Source organism: Erigeron canadensis, chromosome 8 (assembly GCF_010389155.1).
Source record: "Erigeron canadensis isolate Cc75 chromosome 8, C_canadensis_v1, whole genome shotgun sequence".
Lineage (NCBI taxonomy): Eukaryota > Viridiplantae > Streptophyta > Magnoliopsida > Asterales > Asteraceae > Erigeron > Erigeron canadensis.
This window is the reverse complement of record NC_057768.1, coordinates 28,961,115-28,986,181: the sequence shown is the minus strand read 5'-3', so window position 1 is coordinate 28,986,181 and position 25,067 is coordinate 28,961,115. Positions and strand designations below refer to the sequence as shown.

At 33.4% G+C, this 25,067-nt stretch overlaps 2 protein-coding genes across 2 annotated transcripts; both read left to right on the top strand.

The window, feature by feature from the left end:
- The first annotated feature begins 887 nt into the window (after positions 1-887).
- LOC122578140 (auxilin-like protein 1) lies at positions 888-8,914 on the top strand. The gene is made up of 8 exons (XM_043750035.1): positions 888-1,737; positions 4,044-4,245; positions 4,890-5,034; positions 5,501-5,598; positions 6,641-6,706; positions 7,519-7,608; positions 7,781-7,957; positions 8,644-8,914. Exons 1-8 carry the CDS (start codon positions 1,079-1,081, stop codon positions 8,686-8,688), a joined length of 1,482 nt encoding a protein of 493 aa, XP_043605970.1. The 5' UTR covers positions 888-1,078; the 3' UTR covers positions 8,689-8,914.
- Positions 8,915-15,368: 6,454 nt separating this feature from the next.
- Positions 15,369-22,733, top strand: LOC122579338 (histone-lysine N-methyltransferase ASHR1). Its single transcript, XM_043751496.1, has 15 exons — positions 15,369-15,480; positions 16,288-16,433; positions 16,517-16,651; positions 16,800-16,854; positions 17,091-17,209; positions 17,468-17,556; positions 17,636-17,717; positions 17,992-18,096; positions 18,223-18,313; positions 18,399-18,518; positions 18,966-19,072; positions 19,649-19,718; positions 19,875-19,938; positions 20,305-20,535; positions 22,545-22,733. The coding sequence occupies exons 1-14, from the start codon at positions 15,378-15,380 to the stop codon at positions 20,465-20,467; spliced, it is 1,449 nt and encodes a 482-aa protein (XP_043607431.1). The 5' UTR covers positions 15,369-15,377; the 3' UTR covers positions 20,468-20,535; positions 22,545-22,733.
- The last annotated feature ends 2,334 nt before the right edge of the window (positions 22,734-25,067 follow it).

Below are 25,067 nucleotides of genomic sequence, written 5' to 3'. Positions count from 1 at the left end.
ATGAAATGAAAAAGTCACATAAATAAACCCATTTTAGATGGTTTGGGTAAAAAATAGTCAGGTCTATAGTATAGACTATATCCTATGATCAACAAATTTATAAGCGGGCATTGCTCAAAAAGTTAAGGAACAATGTACGAGGTCTTGTGTAATTTTACAGAATATGATCATTAAAGACAATGGTCATACAATATCTCTTTTGAAAAAACTATATATTTGAAAAAACTATATGACTAATTTGACTAATCTAGTTAATGCTCATGGCAGGAAAGAAGTGAAACATAAATACGTGTAAACAAGGAACTACATGATGTTTGGATGCACCATCAAATTCACAAGGCTCTGATCGACTATATTCAGAACTTTCTATGGAACTCTCGACAATGCTAATGTTATGTGGACTTGAAACATATATACTAGGGATTAGTTTTCTGGAATATAAGTATCTTTGACCGAATGTTTATAGTAGGAAAAAACTAAAGTTATGTGTATTGTATGTAAGTAACTTGAAAAAATGTTTATTTTATGTAAGAAAACATACGTGACAACCATATACAGGTGCCACTTGTCAGATTTTAATTGGTTGAAACGAAATTCTTACATACAATAAACATTATTTCAAAGTTATTTATATACAATATACACAACTTTAGTTATTTCCTACAATAGACATTTATTCAAAATTTTTTACCTTTGAAGAAACTAATCCTATATACTATCCAGTACCAAACACATATGTTACTTGGGTCTTTGGACAAATAATACACAAAATGAAGGACAACTTTTGTAGAGTTAGAAAAAGTAAAAACCAGCTCATCATCAAAATTCATCAAAAAAACACCACGTTGTGCCCCCACACCACCAAACAACACCTTGTTGACACCCACATTTCATCCATCAATCAAAACACACAAAATTAAATCAATTCACTCACAAATTCCATCAATATTTTTTTTTGTCGGTGGGTCTATTACTATTTTCAATAACTTTTCCATATAATCAACACCCATTAACAAAATCACCTAATTTTTCATCTAAAATTTTTGTTTATCTTTTTATAAAATTTTCTTGAAAAAAAATGGATCAGTTTGGTGTTTTAGTAGAAAGTATTGGTTTCAAAGCACATGGGAAATCATCAGCACCATTAGCTGATTTAAAAAATACCCACAAAATCCCCAATTCAAATAATAATAATAATAAAAGTACAAATGGATTTCCTCAAGATATTGGTATAAATTCAATAAATGGTGATGATCTTGATGGAATATTTAGATCTAGTAATGGGTATGATTCCAAACCCTCAAAAGTTTCAAACTTTGATGATGTTTTTGGTGGTGGGTTTGGGTTTGATTCCGGTATCAATGTATCGAATTCGGGTAGTTTTGGTAATGGTTTTGATGATGATGATGATGTGTTTGGGTTGAAAAAAAGTAGTGTAGGATCAAGTTCTGTTGATCATTTTGATTTGTTGGGGAATAAGGTTTCGCCGTCTGTTAAGAAGGCGAATTCGGTTGATGATTTGATTGGGAGTTTTGGTAGAATGGGTGTGAAACCGAGTGAAAATTCGGGTGAGAAAAAAGGGAGTGGGTTGAATTTTGATGATTTGCTTGAGAATTTTAATGGAAATAGGATGAACTTGAATGAGGTGAAGAAGAATTCGGCGAAAAGGCAAGAAAGTGGTTTTGGTTCTGATGATTTGTTGTCGGGTTTTGGTGTGAATGGCTTTTCGAGTAATGGGTATGTGATCATATTTTTAAGTTTTAGCTCGAGTTTTGTTTATTTGTTTGTAAGAATTATGCATGAATGATGAATTGATCAGATATGGTATGAAATTAGTATTGTATACGACTAGAAAGTAATTTAATATGATTTAGCTTATGTGGTTATTCTGCATTGTTTACCATAGCATTTATAGTAAGTTTGTTAGATAGCGTATGGCAGCTACTTTGATTGTGCTCAGAGAAGTAAGTTTTAGATTGTAGTTTGTTGTAACTTATGGGCAGTGAGTAGATGCTTAGGTTCAAGCGGATTGTGGTGATCTAGCCTGAAATTTTATTCAATGAGCGGAGTAACTCGAAATTCATCTAAATTATAATACTTATTCCTTAAGAGTTAAAAATGAGTGGAATCTGTAGACAATTTCTTACTTGTTACAGAATACAATTGATTAAAAATCTCTGTCTTGTCTTGCTTGTGGGTTGAATTTTAAGTTTTAATTCAAAGCATATGTATATAGTTTTGATTTTAAGTTTTAGCTCATTACATTATATACACAACGTTATCTTTAGATGGTTAATTACATGGTTAAAACAATTGAAATATTTTGTATATATGTCATATATAATTAGTTACATTTTATGTTTTCCTGGTCATTCTTAGTAGGGACCGAAATCGAACCGTTATAATTCGGTTTTTGAAAACTAAAACCATTGGGTTTCGGTTTTTTCGGTTTGGGTCTATTTCGGTTCGGTTTTAGTCGGTTTTTAACCACTTGTGGTTTACGTCAAATTGAGCTTAAAGTGTATAAGTTTATACCTTTTAATTATACCATAATTAATTTCAACAAGTTTTCAAAACAATATTAGTAGCAATAACACTACAACAATGACAACAAATCCATAAAAGTAAGTTGTACAAACTTGAAACAAATTTTATATATAACTATTTATATGTTTTACGCGTTGTATAATTATACAACTATTAAAGCAAATCAATCTTGTTGTATATTTACACTTAAAACATATAAATGATATTATTATATACACCTAAGAATGCAAGTATATTAAAATATTTAGCAAAAATTAATAATAAATTGATATAAATATAAAATAAAGTAAACAATATATATTTTTGGTTCGGTTCGGTTTTTATGGTTCGGTTTTTCATTAGAAACCAAAACTGAACCATAACTTTCGGTTTTTAGAAAAACAAAACCAATGGTTTTTGGTTGTTTTGGTTTTCGGTTTTTTCGGTTCGGATTTTTCGGTTTTTATGGTTTTTTCGGTTCGGTTTTTGCTCACCCCTAATTCTTAGAAACAATACTTTTTCTGCTTTGCCAAGATAAGAAGGGATTTTGGGCTTTTGTGGTGATATTATATGGGTTTATCACTTAGCTTATTAGCCAAGGGTATTTTTATTATAGGCAGGTATTGTTCTTGAACTAGTACGATTCGTCATTGATACAAGTATTTTCATACATGAGCTTGTCTGAATTTCATGGCAAATCCTTAATATGATCTTACTTAAGTAGCTACAGATATATAAACAGCAGAACTTTACATCTCGACTTCTCACGATAAGGCTCTATGTGAAATAGGTAGATCCATCAATTTGATATGTCGCTTTCGTTTTCTTGTTACATTTGGATATTTAATTTGGGTGCACGTGCATTAGTTCACGTGATGTGAAAGAGGAAAGTCCTATATGTGATGTCTTTCTCCATGCATTCATAATGATGTTCAATATACTGGATACAATATACTTTGTGGTTGATTTTTATGGATATAAAAGAATTTAACCGCCCTTATAATGATGTTCAAGTTGTGCCGCTGACTGTCACATACTTTGTCTTCACTATAATTGTATTCTTTTAATAATAAATGTTCTAGAGATGATTAACAAAATTATATCATTACATTGATTATCTGATTTTTGAAATAAAATGGTTTAGGAGGCTATATGCATTTAAATACATTTTGGGTTACTTTCAAGCCTTTTGACCATTCCTATCTTTGCTATGTTTAACCCATTTACCCTTAAACGCACCACGTTTGTCACTTCTACCATCCATACATCAATAAACGCAGGTCAAACCAGTTTTCTTATTGTCAAAAATGAATTATTGAAAGCTGTTACATAGTTCTATTCTTGGGTAAAGGAGGGTGGTACCTTAAGTAAATTTGAGTTGATTAGTTTTGTAGCTTGAATGATTGAAAAGGTAGGTCACTATCTTGCTAAAATACAGCCTGATCTGTATTTGTGTGGCGTGACCGCATGTCTTTTGATTAATCATCTGGGTAACAGATTTTTGTTCATATATACAGAAAGAAGTCAGAAGCAAAGCAAGCTCCCCAATCAGCCAGATCATTTACGGCTTCAGCAGAAGATCCCTTTGGAATGTTTGAGAGTACACAGGGAAGCTCTAAAGCAAATTATGGAGCTTCAGGTGTTGAGGATTATCTAGATACAATGTTCAGCCCAGGCACCGGTTCAAGCACCAGACCAAGTCAGACCTCTTCATCCGAGGTGAACACAAAAATGCCATATAATGAATGCTATATGACATGGATGTTTGAATTTAGGCTTCGTAAATGATAATCTTATTCTGAAGTCGTAATAGTGATTATCTACTGTTTGGATAAACTAATTCTGCTTCTATCTGAAGTAGTCTCGTACTAGCTGCAACAATACCATGTATGACACAGTTAACTAAATACACTGTTTAAACCCTGATTTGAGAGACTTTTACTTATATATCACAAGAATGTCTTTTTTGGTGAATTTGTTGCTTATTTGTAAACAACAATGCTATTAACTCCTACAAATTTAACTTACAAATCCTCCTATAGTCCTATACATACATGTCACTCATCCAAATAAGTTTGAATAAGTGGGCCTTTCTTTTAATTATATTGGATGAATGACGTGTGTGTGTTGGATGATATGTAGGTTGATATGTAGAAGGATATAGCAAAAGTCTTTCGTAAATGATGTAAGTTGGGGCACACTTAAAAAAAGCACATCTACTACTATCTTCTTGGATGTTTCCCTTCCAACCTATATTCTCATTATAATTATTTATAATCACGTAATCAAATTCGATAAACACCCTCTAACATGAGGGTAAAGTTTACAATTGCCTAATAGTTATTGAAATTTCTGTGTTTCAGGATTCAGTTTATGATGCTCTTTTTAACAACAATGTTGTTCCGAAAGCAGAGAAGACTTCTTCCACAAAGAGCTCATACAACACAAATAAGGCATCTTCGATGGCAACTAGTACCGATGATTTTTCTTATCTCTTTGGAATGGGAGGTAATAGGATATTAAGATTCCTTGTCAAGTTATGTACTAGGACCTTTATTAAGAGGTGGGGCAATTATGACTTGTTTACTTATTGATGGTTTGAAACCGTCTGTGTTGGTTGTGTTCTTATCTCAAATGTGCCAAATTCAAGAAATCAGCTACAAGAGAAATGAGTCAAATGGGTAAAAGTCCTAAAAAGTTTGATTAATGCTTACACTCTTTCCGTATTGCTAAAGAATTCAATGCTTCTAGTAATGATATTGTTTTTGTAGTTAAGTTAAACATGTCTATTGTATTCAGAATGGTCAAATAAGTATTTGTGAGTCAAACCAACCTAACCGGTCCTTTGTGGCCCATGGCCCCGTACAAAGATGTACCATATCAACCTGACAGAACCACATTTCTTGCCATCTTTAGCCCCTTTTCACTGCAGTTGTTTAATGTGATACTTGTTTTTGTTTGTTATATCCAAAAGATGCCCCTCCATCAGGAGAATTCCAGGAAATTAAAGGGGAAAGTGAGGAAAGAAGAAAAGCCAGATATAACCATCACATTGCAACCAGGGAGCGAATGGTAATTTTAGATTTTCCTGTAATTTTGGTTGTCTTTTTATCACTTAGGTGTGTTTCTATTTTCTTGTCGTCACTAGTACATTTGGTTGCAAAATCTGCAAAACCAAAGTAGAGTTTGTTTGTCCTGTCTCATTGAATCATGAGCTTTCTTGAACTTGCTTCCAAGATTATCTTGCACTGACCGATATTTTAATAAAGTCCCCGATCTCCCTGTTATGATCATGGAACCATGACGATATTGACTCTATTGATGGTTAAGGAATCAAGGGAAACCTGATACTGCTTGTAGGAAAAGGAAAACGCTATGTATTTGGTTTATACCTAAATTTTCTAAACTGAATTATGTCCAAAACCATTGACTATAAAAGAAATAAGATGTTTTACATAATCTGAGTATAGTAACTAGAACATGTTTACTTAACATTATTAAGTATAGTGAACAATGTATGTAAATTGTGGCTAGGCCATGTCAGATATAAATTTTTCTGTTATATACCCATGAGACCAAGGAAAATTGATATCAATTTACATTTTCATTGATTTATTAAAAGATATTTCATGTTGCAAGTTTAAAAAACTTTCTCTAGGCCAGGCCCATTATTGATTTTTTTTTCTCCTGCTATAACTATGATGGAATGTGCTTGATGAATAAGTTAGTAATTGATATCCCTTACCACAGAAGTCAAAATGGTCGAATATTCGTGATTTATTTTGACGCTGGATGTAAGACTCGATGCTATGAAGGATGTGTTCTTATAAGTCTAACAAGTATAATGAGCATGTGAACCGTAGCTAAAAGAATAAAAACGAATAAATAGCACATCAGGACGCATGCTGATGTATTGTTATAGGCTAGTTTTCATGATTATCTATTCATCTTGGCTAATAGCTACCCAACAATTACCTATTATGAAGGATGCAGTGAAGTTCTAACATACATATTCTAAATAACCAGTGCAAATGTTATGTTTGAGCATTAATTCTTAATGTTCTAGCTTACTTTATATGTTCTTTTTTTGAACCACCTTTATATGTCTTGTTAGATTAAAGCACTGAATGAGAAGAACAAGCGTGATCTTCAGGCACAGCAAGAACAAGATGAAAAGCATGTAAGCAAGTGTACTTATGATAGCTTTATGAAATCATGGGGTTCCCAAGTCCCACTGTGTTTTGATGAAATTGTTAGGTTTGGAAAAAAGGTATCAGTGATAAATTTTATTGTATATTCTTGGTCATATGAAATTTGCTCTTGCTATACTACCTATTTAACTTTGCTAGGGGGTTTTCAAAAACATTTGGTACAAAGCAACGATGCGTCTGTTTGGGTTGTGCTGTATCACAATGGGTGAAATGGGCAACTAGAAAAGTTAGGCTAAAAGAGGAATTGGTCAAATGGGTTGAAAGTCGTTTAAGTATATTTTTATGCATACTGCCTCTTAAATTGGTTTATTTAAGGATTAGATAATCATTATAATATTGCTGCTTTTGTAATAAATAATTTATGCATTTATTATTTGTGTAAATTGGACAAAAAAGTGTGTGTGGGTCAACAGAACCATACTATCAGTCCACCCATTCCAACCGAATCCAGTTGACACGTTAACCAACCTGTAGAATCCAACCCTCTTACCTAACTGTAGTACAAAACTACAAACAGATCTTCTGGTACCGATGATATAAACATATTGAATGCTTAGTCTTACTTTTCGGACCAATATGTGTGCTACATAGTTTTTTCCCCCAAAGTTAGCCCAATTAATAGCAATGGGTCTTTTTCCCTTTTTATTTATGTACGTCATTCTCTATTGTCATGCCTATGATTTCACAAATGGAATAGAGGTGCATAGTGTATTATCCTTAACACCACTCTATGAATGCAATGCTGGTCTCTTACATTTGTACACGTACCATAATTTTTCAGAGGGTCGGTGCAACTCTAGATGGTGATATAAAGCGTTGGGCTGTTGGAAAAGAAGGCAATTTGCGTGCACTATTATCTTCATTACAAAATGTACGTTTTCAATCCATCATTTTGTTTCTTATGCATCTAAATTTCATTTATGCTTTTATATTACTATCTAGTATAATATCTTTCGTTTACGTTTATTTCTTTATACGGGTACTTTCTTTCATTGGCATTTGTCTGACTATTATATGAATTTATGTCATTCGCTCATGTGCAGATACTTTGGGCTGGAAGCGGGTGGCAGTCAATTTCATTGACTGATTTGATTACATCTACTGCAGTTAAAAAGGCTTATTACAAGGCAACTTTATATGTTCATCCAGACAAAGTGCAGCAAAAAGGGGCCACCATTCAACAAAAGTATATTGCAGAGAAAGTTTTCGATCTTTTGAAGGTAAGCCACTACAAAATCTGATAGAAATTGTTGTTTTAGAAGTTGCAAGAGCAACCCATTTACCTATCAGCGCGTCATAGTTGGTTATCTAAGTTGCTGATAGGTTAAATGCATTAAGCTAAAAACTTGAACCAAAACAGTAACAGGCCAAAATCATCCATAAGTATATTAAAATTCATAAACACATTCTAAATAGTTTTTTTTTAAAAAAAAAAATTGGTTAGAATGTCTTTGTGTTAATGTAGTATTATAATCTTTTTTAAAGCCTGGCCTAAACTGGGCATTTTTTAACCCCTTACCTCTAGTTTGCCCCTCTATAAGTATAATATATGTGTTAGTTATCTTGCACTAGAAAGAACAGCACCTCTGCATCTAAATGATATTGATACCCAATTTTCACTTTGAATATTAAACAACCTACGCTTCAACTCAACAACTTTCTAATGCAGGAAAGTTTTACGAAAATAGTTTCTGAGGGCTGATAGTGTTGTCCATCTCATAATGACTGTAGCATTTAATTAAACACGACTTCAAGCAAGTGCGAATGTTATTTGAGTTTTTAGGATGTGGCCTCAGAAAAAATGAAAGGAGTTGTCATAATTTTCTTGGATATGTCACTGGTCAAGTGGTCATGGTGATTTTTTTGTCTGATTCGTTCATAATTTTCTTTCCATGTGCTCTGATAGGAAGCATGGACTAAATTCAATGCTGAAGAGTTTAAGAAACAATGAGGTATTATTTCATAGTAAAGTTGCTGAAGAATTACTAGCAACATTGCTGAAGCCCCAAGACGAGTTTCAGCTGTATAATATTGTGCCACATGAGTTGTTTTTCGGATAATTGTACTTGAAATTTAACCAAAGTAATACGAGAATTGTGTATATGAGTGGCAAAGCTACTTGATGTATCATTAGTAAGTTCATATCAATTTATTTATTTGTACAAAATTATTTGACATGTCATGTTGTTTGTCGTCGGGTACGACGTTTTCATTTTGCAGACAACCACATTCTTTGATACAAGTGTTGTATGGGTAACTTCTAGCAAGTAACACATTGATTTGTAATACCAAAGTAGGCAAATGGTTTAGTATTTGAAATATTTTTGTCTATAATGTCAAGGAAAAAAGATACTCATATATAGTAATGATGAAAATTTACCCAGTAAGTATGCCATATGAGAGATATAAAATCCAAATTTCTTTCTAAGCATTGAAAAGGTGCAAAAAAATCTTTTGGACGTCAAAATATTTGATTAATGCCAACTTGGCAAAAGTTGATTTTTGTACAGAGTAATATTTTTGTGAAAGTTTTTCTATAATGATGAATATGATATGGTGAGAAAATTAATCTAGCTTCCCAATCTGGTGAAAAATGGTAAAAATGATGGTATGATCAAAGCTTTATTTGTTTTGTAGTAGCATTTAGTCAAGCTGGCTTTTATTCCGTTGTACACCAACTAACGATACTATTGTGTCTGTTCATCCAGCAAAAACATGGAACTCTTGATAACTTTTTTTTCACTTTTAACGGCACCAGTACTGTAATCTACTTCAAATTCTGTGTTTACTATAATTATGTCGATGTTATATGGATATTATAACACATATAGTATGAGTCAATTTAAACTTAATTTAGGATTATTTACATAAAACGGAAACGAATTTTGAATGAATTCTCAAACAAACTTTGAATAATAATTAATTTCCTAAATAGAAAGCAACTTTCAATTTTATGAATTATGGAAATCATATACACATGACACATCTACACATCTGAGTGACTTTCAGGGCCACGGTAACAACTTTTCGAGGAAACATATCTTCACGAGGTGTATTTTTCAGGGCCTTTTTAATTTTTTTAGAGGTACTATGTGTATTGTTACAAGAAGGTAATTGGCTTTTGAGTTAAGTGTTGGATGTGACTTGACTAGCAAGAATAATTTTGTAATAACTAAATCATGATGTTATTTTAAGTGATTCAAGGCATTAGTCTAAACGAAGAAACACGGTTGAAGTATTAAAACTGCTTTAGTAAGAACCAACACAGTTTAGATGTCATACAACCATGATTTCTCCGTTTAAACAAATGATATGAACCAAATATCAATCTCTTGTAAAACTTTATATAATAGTAATAGTTTTTTTTGTATAAGCTAATACTAAAGCTAAATCACGGCAACCAGCATGAGCTATGTGAGTGATTCAATCAATCAGTTTAAACAAAGAAACGTTCTCGAAAAGCTTTAAGAAAAAAGTAGTTAAACTCGTTCAGGAACGATTTCTCTATTTAAACAAATGGTATGAATCATATATTTCAACATATATTGTAACTCTAGAAAAAGACATATAGTATAATTCTATAAATTAATAATGTCAGGACCAGAGTTTTTTATAAATTTATCGAAATATTATTATATCGATAAATTAATAAATTATTAATTTAAAGATATTCATATATGACCTTCAAAATTTTCATTTTTAATTTCAATTTTCAATTAATGTTCACACATTAAATCAAATAAACTAGTTAAGTGCATTGTTTTGAATTGAAGGTAGTTCAATATACGAGAAGATAATGTCTCAACTCTTAAATGTGATGAGAAAATTTAAATATGAACTCAATATAGATTCCAAGTTCCAAAAAAAACAAGTGACTATAAATTCATTTTTTACTAAACAATGTTAGAATTTTGAGATATTTAAAAAATTATTAATTTATAATTTTATTGGGACTAGTATATTTACATTATGGTTTTTAAAAAAGTTATTATCTTATTATTTTATTGATTGAGGTCTAATTATGTACTGGTCCTAAGTTGGGACTGGTCAAATTATTAATTTTATCGAGGTTATTAATTTATCGAGTATTAAATTATAGAGGTTATACTGTATGTGGTTGGGAGAAAGGGAGGCATAAGGAATATGAATGGATGTTTGTAGGGTTTGTGATTCATGAAGTTAATTTATATAGGGAAGTTGATGGAGGGCCACCATGTATGTTAGATCGATGTGTTTGGAATCTTGGACATTATTTTCATCCTCAAATTGCTAGCTTTATGTATTTATGAGATATGGAGATGTCTTACAGAAAACGTGATACATAACCTGCAAAAAAGATTTTCCATTAAATAAGTCATCAAGAGAGTTCACATGTTAACTAGATATAGAAAAAGGTTTAATATTCAATAGCTAGGATAGAACAGAAAAAGACATGCCTTTTCTATGACATGTAAAGATGTATAGTACTAAAGAGTAAATGAATACAATGCATACACTCCAATTTTATTGCAGTATCACTCATTTAAGTTGCCAAATAACATTTAAAGAAAGAAAAGAGCTGAGTAATGAACCATAAAAGAAAGAAGAAGAGTTGCCATTTAAGTGATATGTCATTATATTTGAAAATGTGATACATAACCGGCAAAAAGGATTTTCCATTAAATACCTCTTCAAGAGAGTTCAAATGTTAACTAGATATATAAAACGGTTTAATATTTCATCAGAACAGAAGGACATGCCTTTTTTATGATATGTAATAAACATGATGATAGATGTGTACGTACATAAAAGATAAGTAAATGAATACAATGTTTAACGGTTAAGACTCCACGTCTCCACTATTTATTTTTAAAAAATGTTAAATAAATCCCGCTTTACTAAACATACATAAAAAATTTTTATACATTTTCATACTAAAAGTCTACCCCTAAATTTTATACTAGATGTACAATTATTTAATACATCCTAACAAAAACCCTTAAGTCTCTGTTTAACAAAACCCTTTATTTTATACAGACATTTTTGCCATGAGATTTTAATTAAATCATCTCTATCAAAATAGTCATAATAATATTTTTATTTCATACAACTAATAAACTAAAACCTGATTTATTTTCAAAAGATTTACATCAACTTTATAGACATTTAATTAATTTTCTAAAGGTGTTGGCATCCCACTTTCTATCTCTCACTCACCTCCAACCAATCCCTTGTGTCACCTCAACTCTACTACTCGTCGAAATTTTTTGGCAGCTCACCGCTCACCCACCACTCACACCACACTATCCCTAAGAAAAGACAAAAACAAAAAGACAAAAAAACGAAAGAAAAAGACAAAAGTAAAGAAAGGAGAAGACGTACCACTCTTGGTTGGAGTGAGTGGTAGAACCATTCAAACTCACAACCCAATGCGTGAAAAAAGTGATGACGGCGGTGTTCCACGAGTGGTCACCACTCAACACTCACCCACCATCCATACAATGCTAACCTCTTAAATTTTCTCTATATATAGATTCGATAAAAAAGAATACTCTCGCCTTATTTTTAAGATATATTATCGGTTAAGTATGGTCAAACTAAAAGATATTATTCATCTAGTAGTGAGATATAGCAAGGAAATTGGTATCGTCGCAAAAATGTACATATTTCATTTTCAAATTACTTATTTGCCTCGAAATGCAATATATTACTTTTACATAACTGATGAAAATTTATCGCTACTATAATAAGTCTATAAGTGACATTTTGTTAAATTCGAGTTATGCCATGCGAATATGAGGAGTTCGAATGTGTAAACACCGAGGAGATTGAACTTCAAACCTTTTGAAATCGGTTTCTTTTTCATGTCAAGGAAACTTGAAAGATCAATGTGTTATTCCTAGCATGTTTCTAGTAACTTAGCGTTTATTCATTTATTATTGATATCAACTATTAACAATGTTATAACTTGTTACGATATATTCAAAAATAAATAAAAATTACACCATCTAAACATTAAATTTTCAATTTGCAATATATTTTCTCAGGACTAAGTCAATTATTCTATACTTACGAAAATGGTAAATGTACGTTGCGGCGGCCGTGGAGTTAGCGACGGTGAGTTGGTAGGGGTGATAGATCATAGAGTGTGATAGGTCATAGGAGGCGATAGGTCATAGAGTGTGATAGCCAAATGCCTTAGCCCTCGAATTCAAAAATTCTTCGAAAGTATATCGAATGACATCTCTAATGAAAAAGCATGAAATTTTAAGAACACTTATATAATTTTTCTTATTTATCGATATACGGTTTTTGAGATAAAAGATTTTGAATGAATTATAGGAATAAAATGATTGATGGAGGCGAGAGAAAAAAATGAGTGGTTGAGATTTGAGGAGAAAGAGATGAAAATGAAAGTTGAAAGTTGTGGGGCATTAATGTATGGTACATAATGCATTATCATGTGTACATTGTTGAAATTGAAAGTTGAAAGTTGAAATTTTATTTCCTTTATAATATAGTATGAGAGAAAAAATACACACGCGTTGCGGCGGTGAGATGGTGGGGGTTATAGCTCATAGAGTGTAATAGTCAAATGCCTTAGCCGTATGAGTTGTCCTTGGATTTAAAAATTCATCGAAAGTGTATCGAATGACCTATATAATGAAAGAGCATGAAATTTTAAAAATACCCATAATATTTTTTATAATTTATCGATGTACGATTTTTGAGATAAAAGATTTTGAATGAATTAAGGAATAAAATGATTTATTGAGAAAAGAGAAAAAAAATGAGTGGTTGAAATTTGAGGAGAGAGAAGAAAAATGTTGAAAAGTTGAAAAAACTTGACGGAAACAAATGTTTTATAAATTATAATGTAGTAGAGATACATATAGATATAGATTAGGTTGCATTTTTTCACGTTACATAACTTTAACTTTCAAATTCAAATGCAAAAATATAGTTAGGAAAAACTTTAAAAATAAGAAGATGTGGGGATTCAGCCATTCAGGTATGGTTAGGATGGGCCTATGGGCCCAAAAGATAGAAAACGATTGAAGAAATGAAATAGTATTTGGCTTACTTAACTACACCATTACACCCGCAGTTTCTTCTCTCTTTCTCTCTGTTAAATTTTATTTAGAGTTAATTACAATTTTCGTCCCTGTGGTTCACACCAACTTTCATAGACCATCCCTGAGATTACGAAATTACGTGTTTCATCCCTAAGTTTGGAAATCCGTCAACGCTTTTAGTCCACACCACTAACAGACGTTAAATAAGTGGTCATGTGACTTGCACACCGAGGACATAATGGTCATTTCGTTATCATAGGACCAAAAAAATGTAATTAACTCTTATAAAATTATTTTCTTCTAATGAATAATAATAATCATCATCATCAATCCCTATCATCATCTTCGCCAAATATTAGTTTTTTTTCTTCAACCATTATCAAGCTATTACATCTAAAACTAACAAAACTAAACATTTGTTTTACCAATCTTCTAAAGAAATTCAAAAGTGGGACTCTTGTTTTGATGTTGCACTTCACGAAGGCCAAAAACAAAAGCCTTACACATGCACCACCTCTTTAATTCTCCTCCAATTAATTTTTTTTTCTTTCATTTTAAAATCTCGATCAATAGATATCCCATTTATAAATTATCAATACTATTCAAAATCACAAATATATAAAGTCTAAACATATATTTGGAACTGCCACCAAATCTGTACTACCTCATCCAAATTGTACAAACACTTTCTAAAAAAAATGAGGCCTCTGTTCAAAGAAGTATCCTCCCACTGCAAATTCAAAGTCAGCCATCACTATTGCACTCTCACAAAAGAATATAGATATTGATATAGATTTAGATATAGATCTGAATATAAATATAGATATAAATGGTGTGAGGGGGGTGATAGAGATAGGAGCGTTGATTGGGCGACGGGTTCATAGTGGTGATTAGGCGGAGGCGACAGTGGTGTTTTGCTTGCCGGCAGTCAACCATTGCGGAACTTTGTTGGTGTGTCTTTCATTCTTCATGCTATCCGCTCAAATCATCTCACCCATCCCATCGGGGTTCGGATCCTTTTCGGGGCTGTAATTTTTGAATATTGAATAACGAAATTGGTTTATTGTATATTGGGTTATGGGTCATGAACGGGACTTGGATTTGGTTTATTGATGATTATGGAATGTATATAATCTATGGAAATCGATGAATTTTTGATTTTTTATGTATATATATATATTAAGGTTCGAATGAATATATAACAGTTTCAGTTCAAATGTATATGTTTAAAAAGAGATTGGGGTTGGGATGTTTGAAGATCCGGTGTTTATAAGGGTTGATGATGATCATGGATTGATGAATACATAAACCCATGACAAGAATTAATTACATTTTTGGTCCTATGATAAAATGACCATCATACCCTCGGTGTGTAGGTCACATGACCACCTATTTAACGTCTGTTAGAGGCGTGGACTAAAAATGTTGACGAAGTTCCAAACCCAGGGATGAAACACGTAATTTCGTGTTCTCAGGGATGGTTTGTGAAAATTGGTACAAACCACAAGGACGAAAAGTGTAATTAGCTCTTTTATTTATTTTGGCTATTTTCTTTCTAAAGTCTATTTGGGTCAAAAATTAATTAATGGAAGATTTGCAGAGAGTGTTGCAACATGAACATCAAGTATCAGTTTCAACACTTGCAGATAAAGGCCGCTGCCTCTTCACTTCTAGACACTTTTCTCCAGGTATATCTATATAAAAAGTAGGAAAAAAAATAGGTTGTTTTTAAAACTTTGAAAAGTTTTGAAATAGTTTAAAAAAGTGTTAAAATTTCTGGAAAAAAAAAATATAAGCTCCAAAACTCTATAAAACACTGTCATTTTAACTACAACAATCTTTAAAACTTTACCTATATATCCATTTTACAAATCCTTTCAATTATACAAAATTTCATTCATTCAATTATTTTGTTTTTGAGCTATATAGTTTGACCCATTGATTATCTATCTGATATATAATTTGATATAACCCATGTTGATTGTTACATAAAAAAAAAAAGTTGATTTCTAGTCTCTATCCTCATTTTTTTTTACCTATATGGTTGTTATTTGAGTTGTTATAAACTAGAACTTATGTTAATGTGAGTTTGAATTCTGGCTTTAAATGGGTTAACCTGAATGCCCTTTTATAAAATGGGTGTTTCCAGGTTGTGTTAGTGATAAACGGGCTAACCTCGTTGACTCGTTTAACTATGATAGGCTTTTTACCAAAGGGTTAACAATGTAGTATAGTGTATGGTTAACCCGTTTAAATGTCACAAGTTAGAATGTACAACCCATTTGACACGTTTGAACCGTTTTGATAAATGGGTTACACGGATCATTTTCGGGTTGACAGTGTTTAAGGGGGTTTAGGTTTGGGTTGATGGCTCGACGTGACTATTAGGTAGGTCTTGTTTGGGTTTTGTGCGACCACCAATCCGAACAACACACCATTGCCAACCCATGTAGATTAATGTTTGAAAATTCCCCTCCCTGATTTTATCGTTACAGGTGAGGTAATTTTAAGTGAAGAACCGTATGTTTCTGTACCAAACAAAACATCAGTGGAATCACGATGCGAGATGTGTTTTATATCAAGTAATGTGAAGAGGTGTTCGTCTTGTCGTGTTGTATGGTACTGTGGGAGCAAATGCCAGGTATATATTTGGCTTCTTGATTACAAACTTTCACTACCACCCACTAGTCTATTCTGCTGTATAATCATCATATCTCTTCTTAGAAATCCGATTGGAAGCTGCATCGTGTTGAATGTCAACTGCTTTCCCAGTTAGATAAAAATAGAATTAGATCTCTTACACCTTCTATACGTTTGATGGCCAAACTTTATCTCCGGAGGAAGTTGCAGGATGAGAAGGTGATAACCTTGACTCTGCATATTCATTTTTCATAATGGTTTTCTGGTAATGATGCGTTTTCACTACTATAAATCGAATGTGAAGTTGTGAACTATAGTATTACATTGTCGCTCTTTTGTATCTTCATGTGCTTCTTATAATTTCCAGGTTATCCCAACTACTGTGATGGACAACTACAATCTTGTTAAGGATTTAGTATCTCGTATCCTTGCGTATGTGGAGTATCGATGTGTTTTTCTGTCCTTTTCTGTACATCTTATGCTAACATTTAGGGATGGTTTCCAGTATGGAACCCTACCAGAACCGAATTCCAAAACCAATTGAAAACCGTTAGTAACATGTATGATGAACCGTGATTATCTTATAGAATAGGTACTAGTGACTCTATCCCTTAGTTCAATGATTGTGAGTGTTCTACTTGACTATTTTTTCATCAAGATATTTCAGAAGTTGGAGAGACGCAATTGGTGTTGTATGCACAAATGGCAAGCCTTGTTAGCATAATACTCCAGCGGCCTGATCTCAATATTAAAGAAATTGCAGAAAATTTCTCCAAGGTAAAATGTTACGAAACTGGTGTTTGAGTACCTAAACTTCCAATTTGAGTAGTATTTTCCAAGTTTTGTGTCCTTGATCAACTGGCTTAAACCATTATTACCTTGGTGTGTAATGTAACTAGCAACTACGTATTGTTTGCATTAATGCATCACCAAGTGTGAACATGTTAATCTATTACATTGGATTAATTTAATGGATATTTTTGTTTTTAATACATGTGTAAGTTTGTTTAACTTTCCTTTATTTTTAACATGCAGTTTGCATGTAATGCACACACAATTTGTGATAGTGAGCTGAGACCATTGGGCACCGGACTATATTCTGTCATTTCCATCATAAATCACAGGTAGCCCCTTCGATAGAGTGGTATGTAATGCTTTGACTCTCTACTTACATTGACCTATAAATGGGCTTTGATCTTATAGCTGCTCTCCGAATTCAGTTTTGGTATTTGAGGGACGAATGGCAACGATACGTGCTACACAACAAATACCGAAAGGTAGTGAGGTATGCTTCCTTAATGTATTCTAAATAAGATGTGTAATATATCTTATAAGAGTATCATTGTAGATAAATGTTTCCAAAAAGAGGGTAACGTCTATCCTAGTGGTGTACAAATATTTTTTTTAAGAATGTTATGCATGTTACATTTGCGGAAACCGTTGTTCCAGAAGATGTTTAGTTTAATCTTTTAAACAGAGCTTGTTTAATTGCATATTCCAAATTAGAAGCCTTGTATTTTACTCATTATCTCGAGTCAAGTGTTCATCTTGTCCTGTAGGTATTAATAAGCTACATCGAGACAGCAGGAAACACAATGACTCGGCAAAAAGCTCTAAAAGAGCAGTACTTCTTCACTTGCAGCTGTCCCCGTTGCATAAGACTGGTAATTTTAAATACTACTCTTTTAGATATATTTCATGCTTGTCACCAATGTTCTCTATTACAAGTGCTTTAACATTCTTGCTGGTACTAATTTTATTTTCTAAAAATTCCTTGCTGATACTTGAAGGGTCAGCCTGAAGATATTGAAGAGAGTGCGGTTCTTGAAGGTTACAGATGTAAAAATCAGACATGTGATGGTTTCTTGCTTCGCGATCCTGGTAACAGTTGTCTGTTTAGAATGAAATTTAGTGACATTTGATTTAATCAGTTTTTATATATGTATTTTTTGATTTACTTTTGCAGAGAGTGAAGGATTTAGATGCCAACTATGTGGGCTTCTAAGGGACAAAGAAGAAATACTAAAGATTGCTGGTGAAGAAAAAGCAATGTCAGAGAAGGCATGTGTGGCTCTTTCCTCTGGGCGTATCCTTTTTATATACATTATTAATATTATTTGTGTATATTCACTTGTGATATAACTTCGACCATAGATACCAAAGGTGGCAAACTGGGCTTATTGGACGGGTTTTGTAACAAGTTTAATCTGGTTGGATCAGAACAGGTTCGTTTAGGTGCTGGTTGGGTTTACTAAAATTTGGTCTGAAATCTGTACAGAATTAGTGTCAGTTATTAAATTATAAGAACTATCTTGATATTTTGATTTATATTAATTTAAGAGATTTAAATTACTTTAGGTGCTTTAAACCTGTTACCTTATAGTCAAGTTTTTTTGTTCAACCCTTTAGAGATAAAAACATAACTCAAATCAACTCTTACATAGGTACAAGTTTCCAAGTTGCTACGTTTAACAAATGAAAATGTAAGGTGTGATTAGTATATTCCATAAAGACTTCCTTAGTTGGATTTCAGATATCAAGGAAGCCCTCGAAATATACATGATGGTTGAGAAACTTCAAGTGAAGCTTTTTCATCCCTTTTCTATCAATCTGATGCGAACTAGAGAAACTCTCCTAACAGTAAGATTTCAGATAGCACCGAAGCCCTTGACTTAGGGTTTGTACTTTTATGGAAGCGTCGGGTAATGGGTAAAAATGAGCACTCCTGTTTGATAGGTTAAAGTGGTACGAGTTCGGTTGGTGCAATACTTTTTTTTTTTTGTAACTAATCATGTTTTCAAGTTATATGCGTTAAATTAATCCACTTATTATAATCTATTTATGAATGAAATGATTCAGGAAGCTGTATGCATTCAAAATATTTGGGATACTTTCAAGCTGATCTGCTCGTTCTCATAAACTAGGCTTTTCAAAATTACCCATTTGACCCCTTGATAAAACAAGACATAACCCGAATCGACCCATCAATAAGTAAATGAGTAGAAGTTGTCTTCTCTACTTTGGCCACATGACAATGATAGAAAGTGTACATGGAATAGCTCATGTACATTGTACAGCACTTGTGTATATGCCTGTCATGCATTAAGTATCGCTTCCATGTAGTCTGCCCATTAAATTTTAATGCACATTATTACTTCTCTACTCATGAAACACATGCAAGTTCCAGATATGGTAATTAGATCTCATACTTTTCAGAAATTGATGGAGCTGCAAGATTGGAAGCAAGCACTTAAATATTGTAGACTAACCATCCCAGTTTATGAAAGTAATTGATCTTATCAACTACAGTTATTCTTCCGTTGTCATAATTGCAACACTGGATGCATATCCACCTGTTAAAATCATATTGGATTTTGTGCTTTGATACAAGTCCTTTTGCACCGTGTAATACCTGTAACGTAAATATTCTGTTTGGTTACAGGAGTATACCCTAAAGTTCATCCTCTTCGGGGACTGCAATACTATACTTGTGGGAAGCTTGAATGGTTTGTTTATGCCCTATCTTTTGAAGTGAAATTATTCAATGACTCTTGATTTTAAATAAAAGGTCTTTCTGCATGTATAGTTAGTATGTCTCTTTAAATTGAAAACAAACTGCAGAACTGAGGTTTCTCATAGATATTTCATGGGTGTCTTGGAACATTAGTATCAAATACCGCAAGCACATGATCATGGTTCTGTCCAAATGCATAACACCTTTTTCTTTATTGCTGCTTAGAATTCCTATGAAGCAAAAAGGTCTTGATAGTAATAATACCGATTGCATGTTTTACAAGTGCAGATTGACATCAAATCTAGTATTTATCACCAACTTCTTTGGTTATATATCAGATATTATTTTATTGTTCCAGGTTACTTGGGTACACAAAAGAAGCTATTAAATCACTTACACAAGCCGTTGATGTATTGCGAATAACTCATGGGACGACTGCTCCTTTCATGAAGGATCTTATTGCTAAGTTGGAAGAAGCACGAGCAGAAGCTTCTTACAAGCTCCTGTCCATGGATGATTAGAGTTGCTTTGCTGGAGGATCAACATCATTTTGGTGTATATGTGGCCTTCTCTTGCCTCTCCTTGTAAGGTAAAACCTACAGTCGGCTAATTTGGGAGGTTAAGGTTCTGTCAGGTTGTTAGGCGGTCAAAATAAGCGATATCTTTTACAATTTGCGTTGGCTGGACCCGACACTTTTGGCCCAAAAATTCTAAATTTTAAATAATATTTCCTTTTTCCTTCTACCACAACACCATGACACTTTTTACTAATTATTCTCTCTCCTTGTCAAATCTCTTGATTTTGCCATACATATTGATCTTGTTGCTAGTAGGATAAGTAGGCGGATGTTTAAGGAGGATGTATCATTAGTCATGGTTTTTACTCGAAATGCTCTATCGAGTCTTGGATTCTTATTGGGTATTTTGATTTCAATTTTGTTGATAATATACATAACTTATGCTCATAGACAAGTCTCAAGTAGATAACCAGCTTCTTTCGCCTAAAGGGTAAACATGCAATTTCTTTGTTACCAGGAAAAATTAGTTTGAAATAAGTCTCAAACTGCTTATTTAAGAAAAAAAAATTATATCGCCCTAAACTAAGCATATATGCAAGCATATGCACATTTTTTTTTTCTCTAACACACTCAAAAGATAGATGGACATACTTTTGTTTGTTTAGGGCAATTCTTTAGCCTGCGTAGGAATGACCAAAACCAGGTAACAAGGTCTAATGATACATTCCCCTTAATTTCATTTGCTATAAATTTCAGAGTTTTGTTCATAACTACCAGTAGTATAATCTTAAGTTCAAGAGAAATTATCACAAATCGTCCATGTGGTTTGTTCGATTCGCATTTTCATCCCTCTGCTTTTTATTTATCATTAGGTGTCCTTGTACTTTTCATTTTCATTGCCAACCGTCCCTAACACTAACAACCGTTAGTTTTACTCCGTTAAACCCCTCATGTGCAATGCACATGAGGGTATAATCATCACGTTCATAACCACAGGGACTATTTGTAATAAAAACATTGGATAAAAAAAAATCTTTGTATTCCTTCTCCCACACAACTCCGACCACCATTTCTGACCGGCCAGCCACCTTCCACCGTCGGAAAAGTTCACCGGAAACCGAGAACCACCATCCCACTATGGTTATCAAAACATTGGCAAAAGTCGACCATTTCAGTCCCGAAAACATCGACAAAACAGTGATGGTTCACGGTGGTGGTGAAAAGTGGTGGTCTATAACGGTTTGAACCAAAACCGAAGAGAAAAAACATAATAATCGAGCATGCTCAGATCTATAACAACCAGTATTGAAGCTGGAAGGTCTCTTCTTCTTTCTAGACTGTCATTAAGGTGGTGGTAGTTCGGTGGTGCGTAGCTGTGTGAAAGAGAAATAGAAGAAAAAAAAAAGAAGAAAAGATTAGGGTTTTTTAGAGAGAGGGGCGAAATGAGTTTGTTTAGAAGATCGTTACTTACGTTTCATACTTTCCTGTGATGTTATGGTGTCGTGTAGTGGTGGCTGAAAAACGAAACAGCAGCAACAACGACAGTAGAGTGGCAGAGCAGCAGCGACGACGGTTCTGTGGTTGTGATTAAGTAATTATGGCTTAGGGTTAAAGATGAAACCGTAATTGTTGTTGGGGATGATGGTCGGGGTTTTTTATGGTGAAAAAGAGCGGCCACAGGAGGTTGTGAGGGTGACCGGAAGTTTCGCTGGTGGTTGGAGTGAGAGAGGGAGGAAGATGATGAGTTTTTGTCTTTTATTACAAATAGTCCCTCAAAGATGTTTTATCACAAATAGTCCCTATGGTTACAAGCGGGACGAAATGCCCTCATGTGCATTGCACATGAGGGGTTTAACGGATGAAAACTAACGGTTGTTAGTGGCACAGAGATCAAAATGAAAAGTACAGAGACATCTGATGATAAAAAAAGCACAGGGATCAAAATGCGAATCGAACAAACCACAGGGACGATTTGTGACAATTTCCTTAAGTTCAAATTATACTTGTAAAGTCCTGTTTGTTCATTTGCAATTATATTGTAAAAATGCCAAAATCGTTGATCTATAACACTACAATGCAGCTGCAAAGAAGATGAAGAAACATCTACTGAGTGGCATGGCAGAAACCTGATGAGCCACTACTGTTGCAAAACTTTCTATCCATCGAATACTTGAAGTAACAATGTGCATGTTGTGCACGTAGCTTTTGAGTTCAAAATTCCGTAGTTCCTCATGTTACAGGTTTTTGATATGGTTACATATTAATATCCTATCGAAATTGCATCAAACATGCATTTAACTTATTTGTTTTCCAGCATGCCATAGTGTAGGGGTGTTCACGGTTTGGTTTTTACCCGGTTAAACTGTAAACCGAACCGTTTAAAAAACTGAAAAAAACTAAACCGTTTTTGAATTTGGTTTTGGGTTTGGTTTGTAACCGAAACCGAATTATATATTCGGATTTTGGTTTGGTTATGGGTAAAGGATAATGAATTTGGTTAAACTGAAATAACCGAAAAACTTATATTACTATGTATTATTAAAAATATTTAATTCGTATCTCTTTTTATGGACAATTATTAATGCATTTTTACTTTATATGTCTATTTGTTTATCATATTAACTTTTTTATGAAACTAGATTAATTTAATTTTGATGAATAATTTTTAATAAGGATGACAAACAAGAGTTTAGTTGTTTCACTTATATTATTTGTTTATCCACATGGTTTAAATTTACTACTTTGGTGAAAATTGAAATCATGAACCTATTTTGGTTAACCACAACTTAGACAAAAACGAAATGGTAAATTTGTTTTTTTTCATATTTGGTTTTTTCGGTTTTAAACCGAAACCGAACCGAATTCTAATTTGGTTTTCGGTTTGGTTTTTCTATTTCGAATTAGGTTTTGGTTTTGAAAAATAAAAATAAAAAACCGAAAAACCCAAACCATATAGACCAAATAACTGAAAACCAAACCGATGAACACCCCTACCATAGTGTATGGTGTAATAGATATGTTATGGTTAATATGATGTCGCAGGGCTATTATCGAATTATTTTAACATGAGTGACAATAGCAAGGCATGTTCCTCATTATTAAGTTCTGTATTAAACTATTAATATATGCATATCTCCAAGGCTGATAAAGAGCTTGGCTGAGCATGTAGTAGTCGGCTCGGTTAGCTTGAGGTAGTTAGTTTCATGTCTCATATAGAGCTTGAGCTTGGTTTGTGCGTAGTTTCAGAGGCTTCAGGTTGACTTGGAGCTCTCCTCATATATTTTTTAATATTTTTAATATGTATGTTTTTTAAATAATACATATTAAAAAAGTTTTAATATGTATTATAAGTTTTTTAAAAATAATACATATGGGTAAAGAAAAATATTTTTGTAGATAATCGTTAAAACTTTTTTAATATGTATTATTTTTAAAATTTTCAAATATAAATTTTAGAGAAATTAGCACAAATCGTCCCTGTAGTTTGCTTGATTCACATTTTCATCCTTGTGCTTTTTTTTTAATCATTATGTGTATATGTACTTTTCATTTTCATTGTCTGTTGTCCCTGGCACTAACAACCGTTAGTTTTCATTCGTTAAACCCCTCATGTGCACATGAGAGCATTTTCATCCGGTTTGTAACCACAAGGACTATTTGTGATAAAACTAACATCTTTGAGGTTTACACACTGCATCATCTTCCCCCACAATTTCGGCCACCATCCTTGACCGACCGGTCACCGCCTGCCACCGCTGGAAAACTCGTTGAAAGCCAAGAACCACCACTTCACTTCATCCCCCCCCCTCTCTCTCTCCCTCCCTTTCTTTCTCCCTTCTCTCTCCCGTCTCTGATTTCCGGCCACCCTTCTCTTTGACCATTGCTGCCGGAAAGACATCAACGGAAAACTCATTTTCGAGATTTTTCCCGCGATTCTTTGACTTAGAACTCAAGGCTGGTACCAAAACACTCAGACGCAAATTCCCAACAAACCCAACTCAAAAGAAACCTCCTATTGGGAAGTGGTGGGTTGGTGGTGTTCACAGCGATTCAGCCCAGGGCGAAAGAACCCGTTTTAGGGTTTTTAGAGAGAGATCGTGTGAGGTGGAGACGAAAATGGGGATTGTCAGCGTGGGGTGGTGGTTCTCGGCTTTCGGCGATTTTTCCGGCGTTGGTAGGCGGTGACCGGTCGGTTAGAGATAGTGGCGTAAATTGTGGGGGAAGATTATGAAGTGTGTAAACCTGAAAGATGTTAGTTTTATCACAAATAGTCCCTATGGTTACAAACTGGACGAAAATGCCCTACATGAGGGGTTTAACGGATGAAAACTAACGACTGTTAGTGTTAGGGACGATTTCTAATGAAAATGAAAAGTACAAGGACACATAATGATAAAAAAAAAACACAGGGATGAAAATGCGAATCGAACAAACCACAGGGATAATTTGTGATAAAATCTCTAAATTTTATATCGATTTTGTATCTATCAATTTTGTATGTGACAAAGTCGAACTCATGAGAAACTTTGACATATATATGTCCCTAACCATCGCTTAATGGTGAGACATCCTTCTTGATATCCCTACAATGCTACCAAGAGGT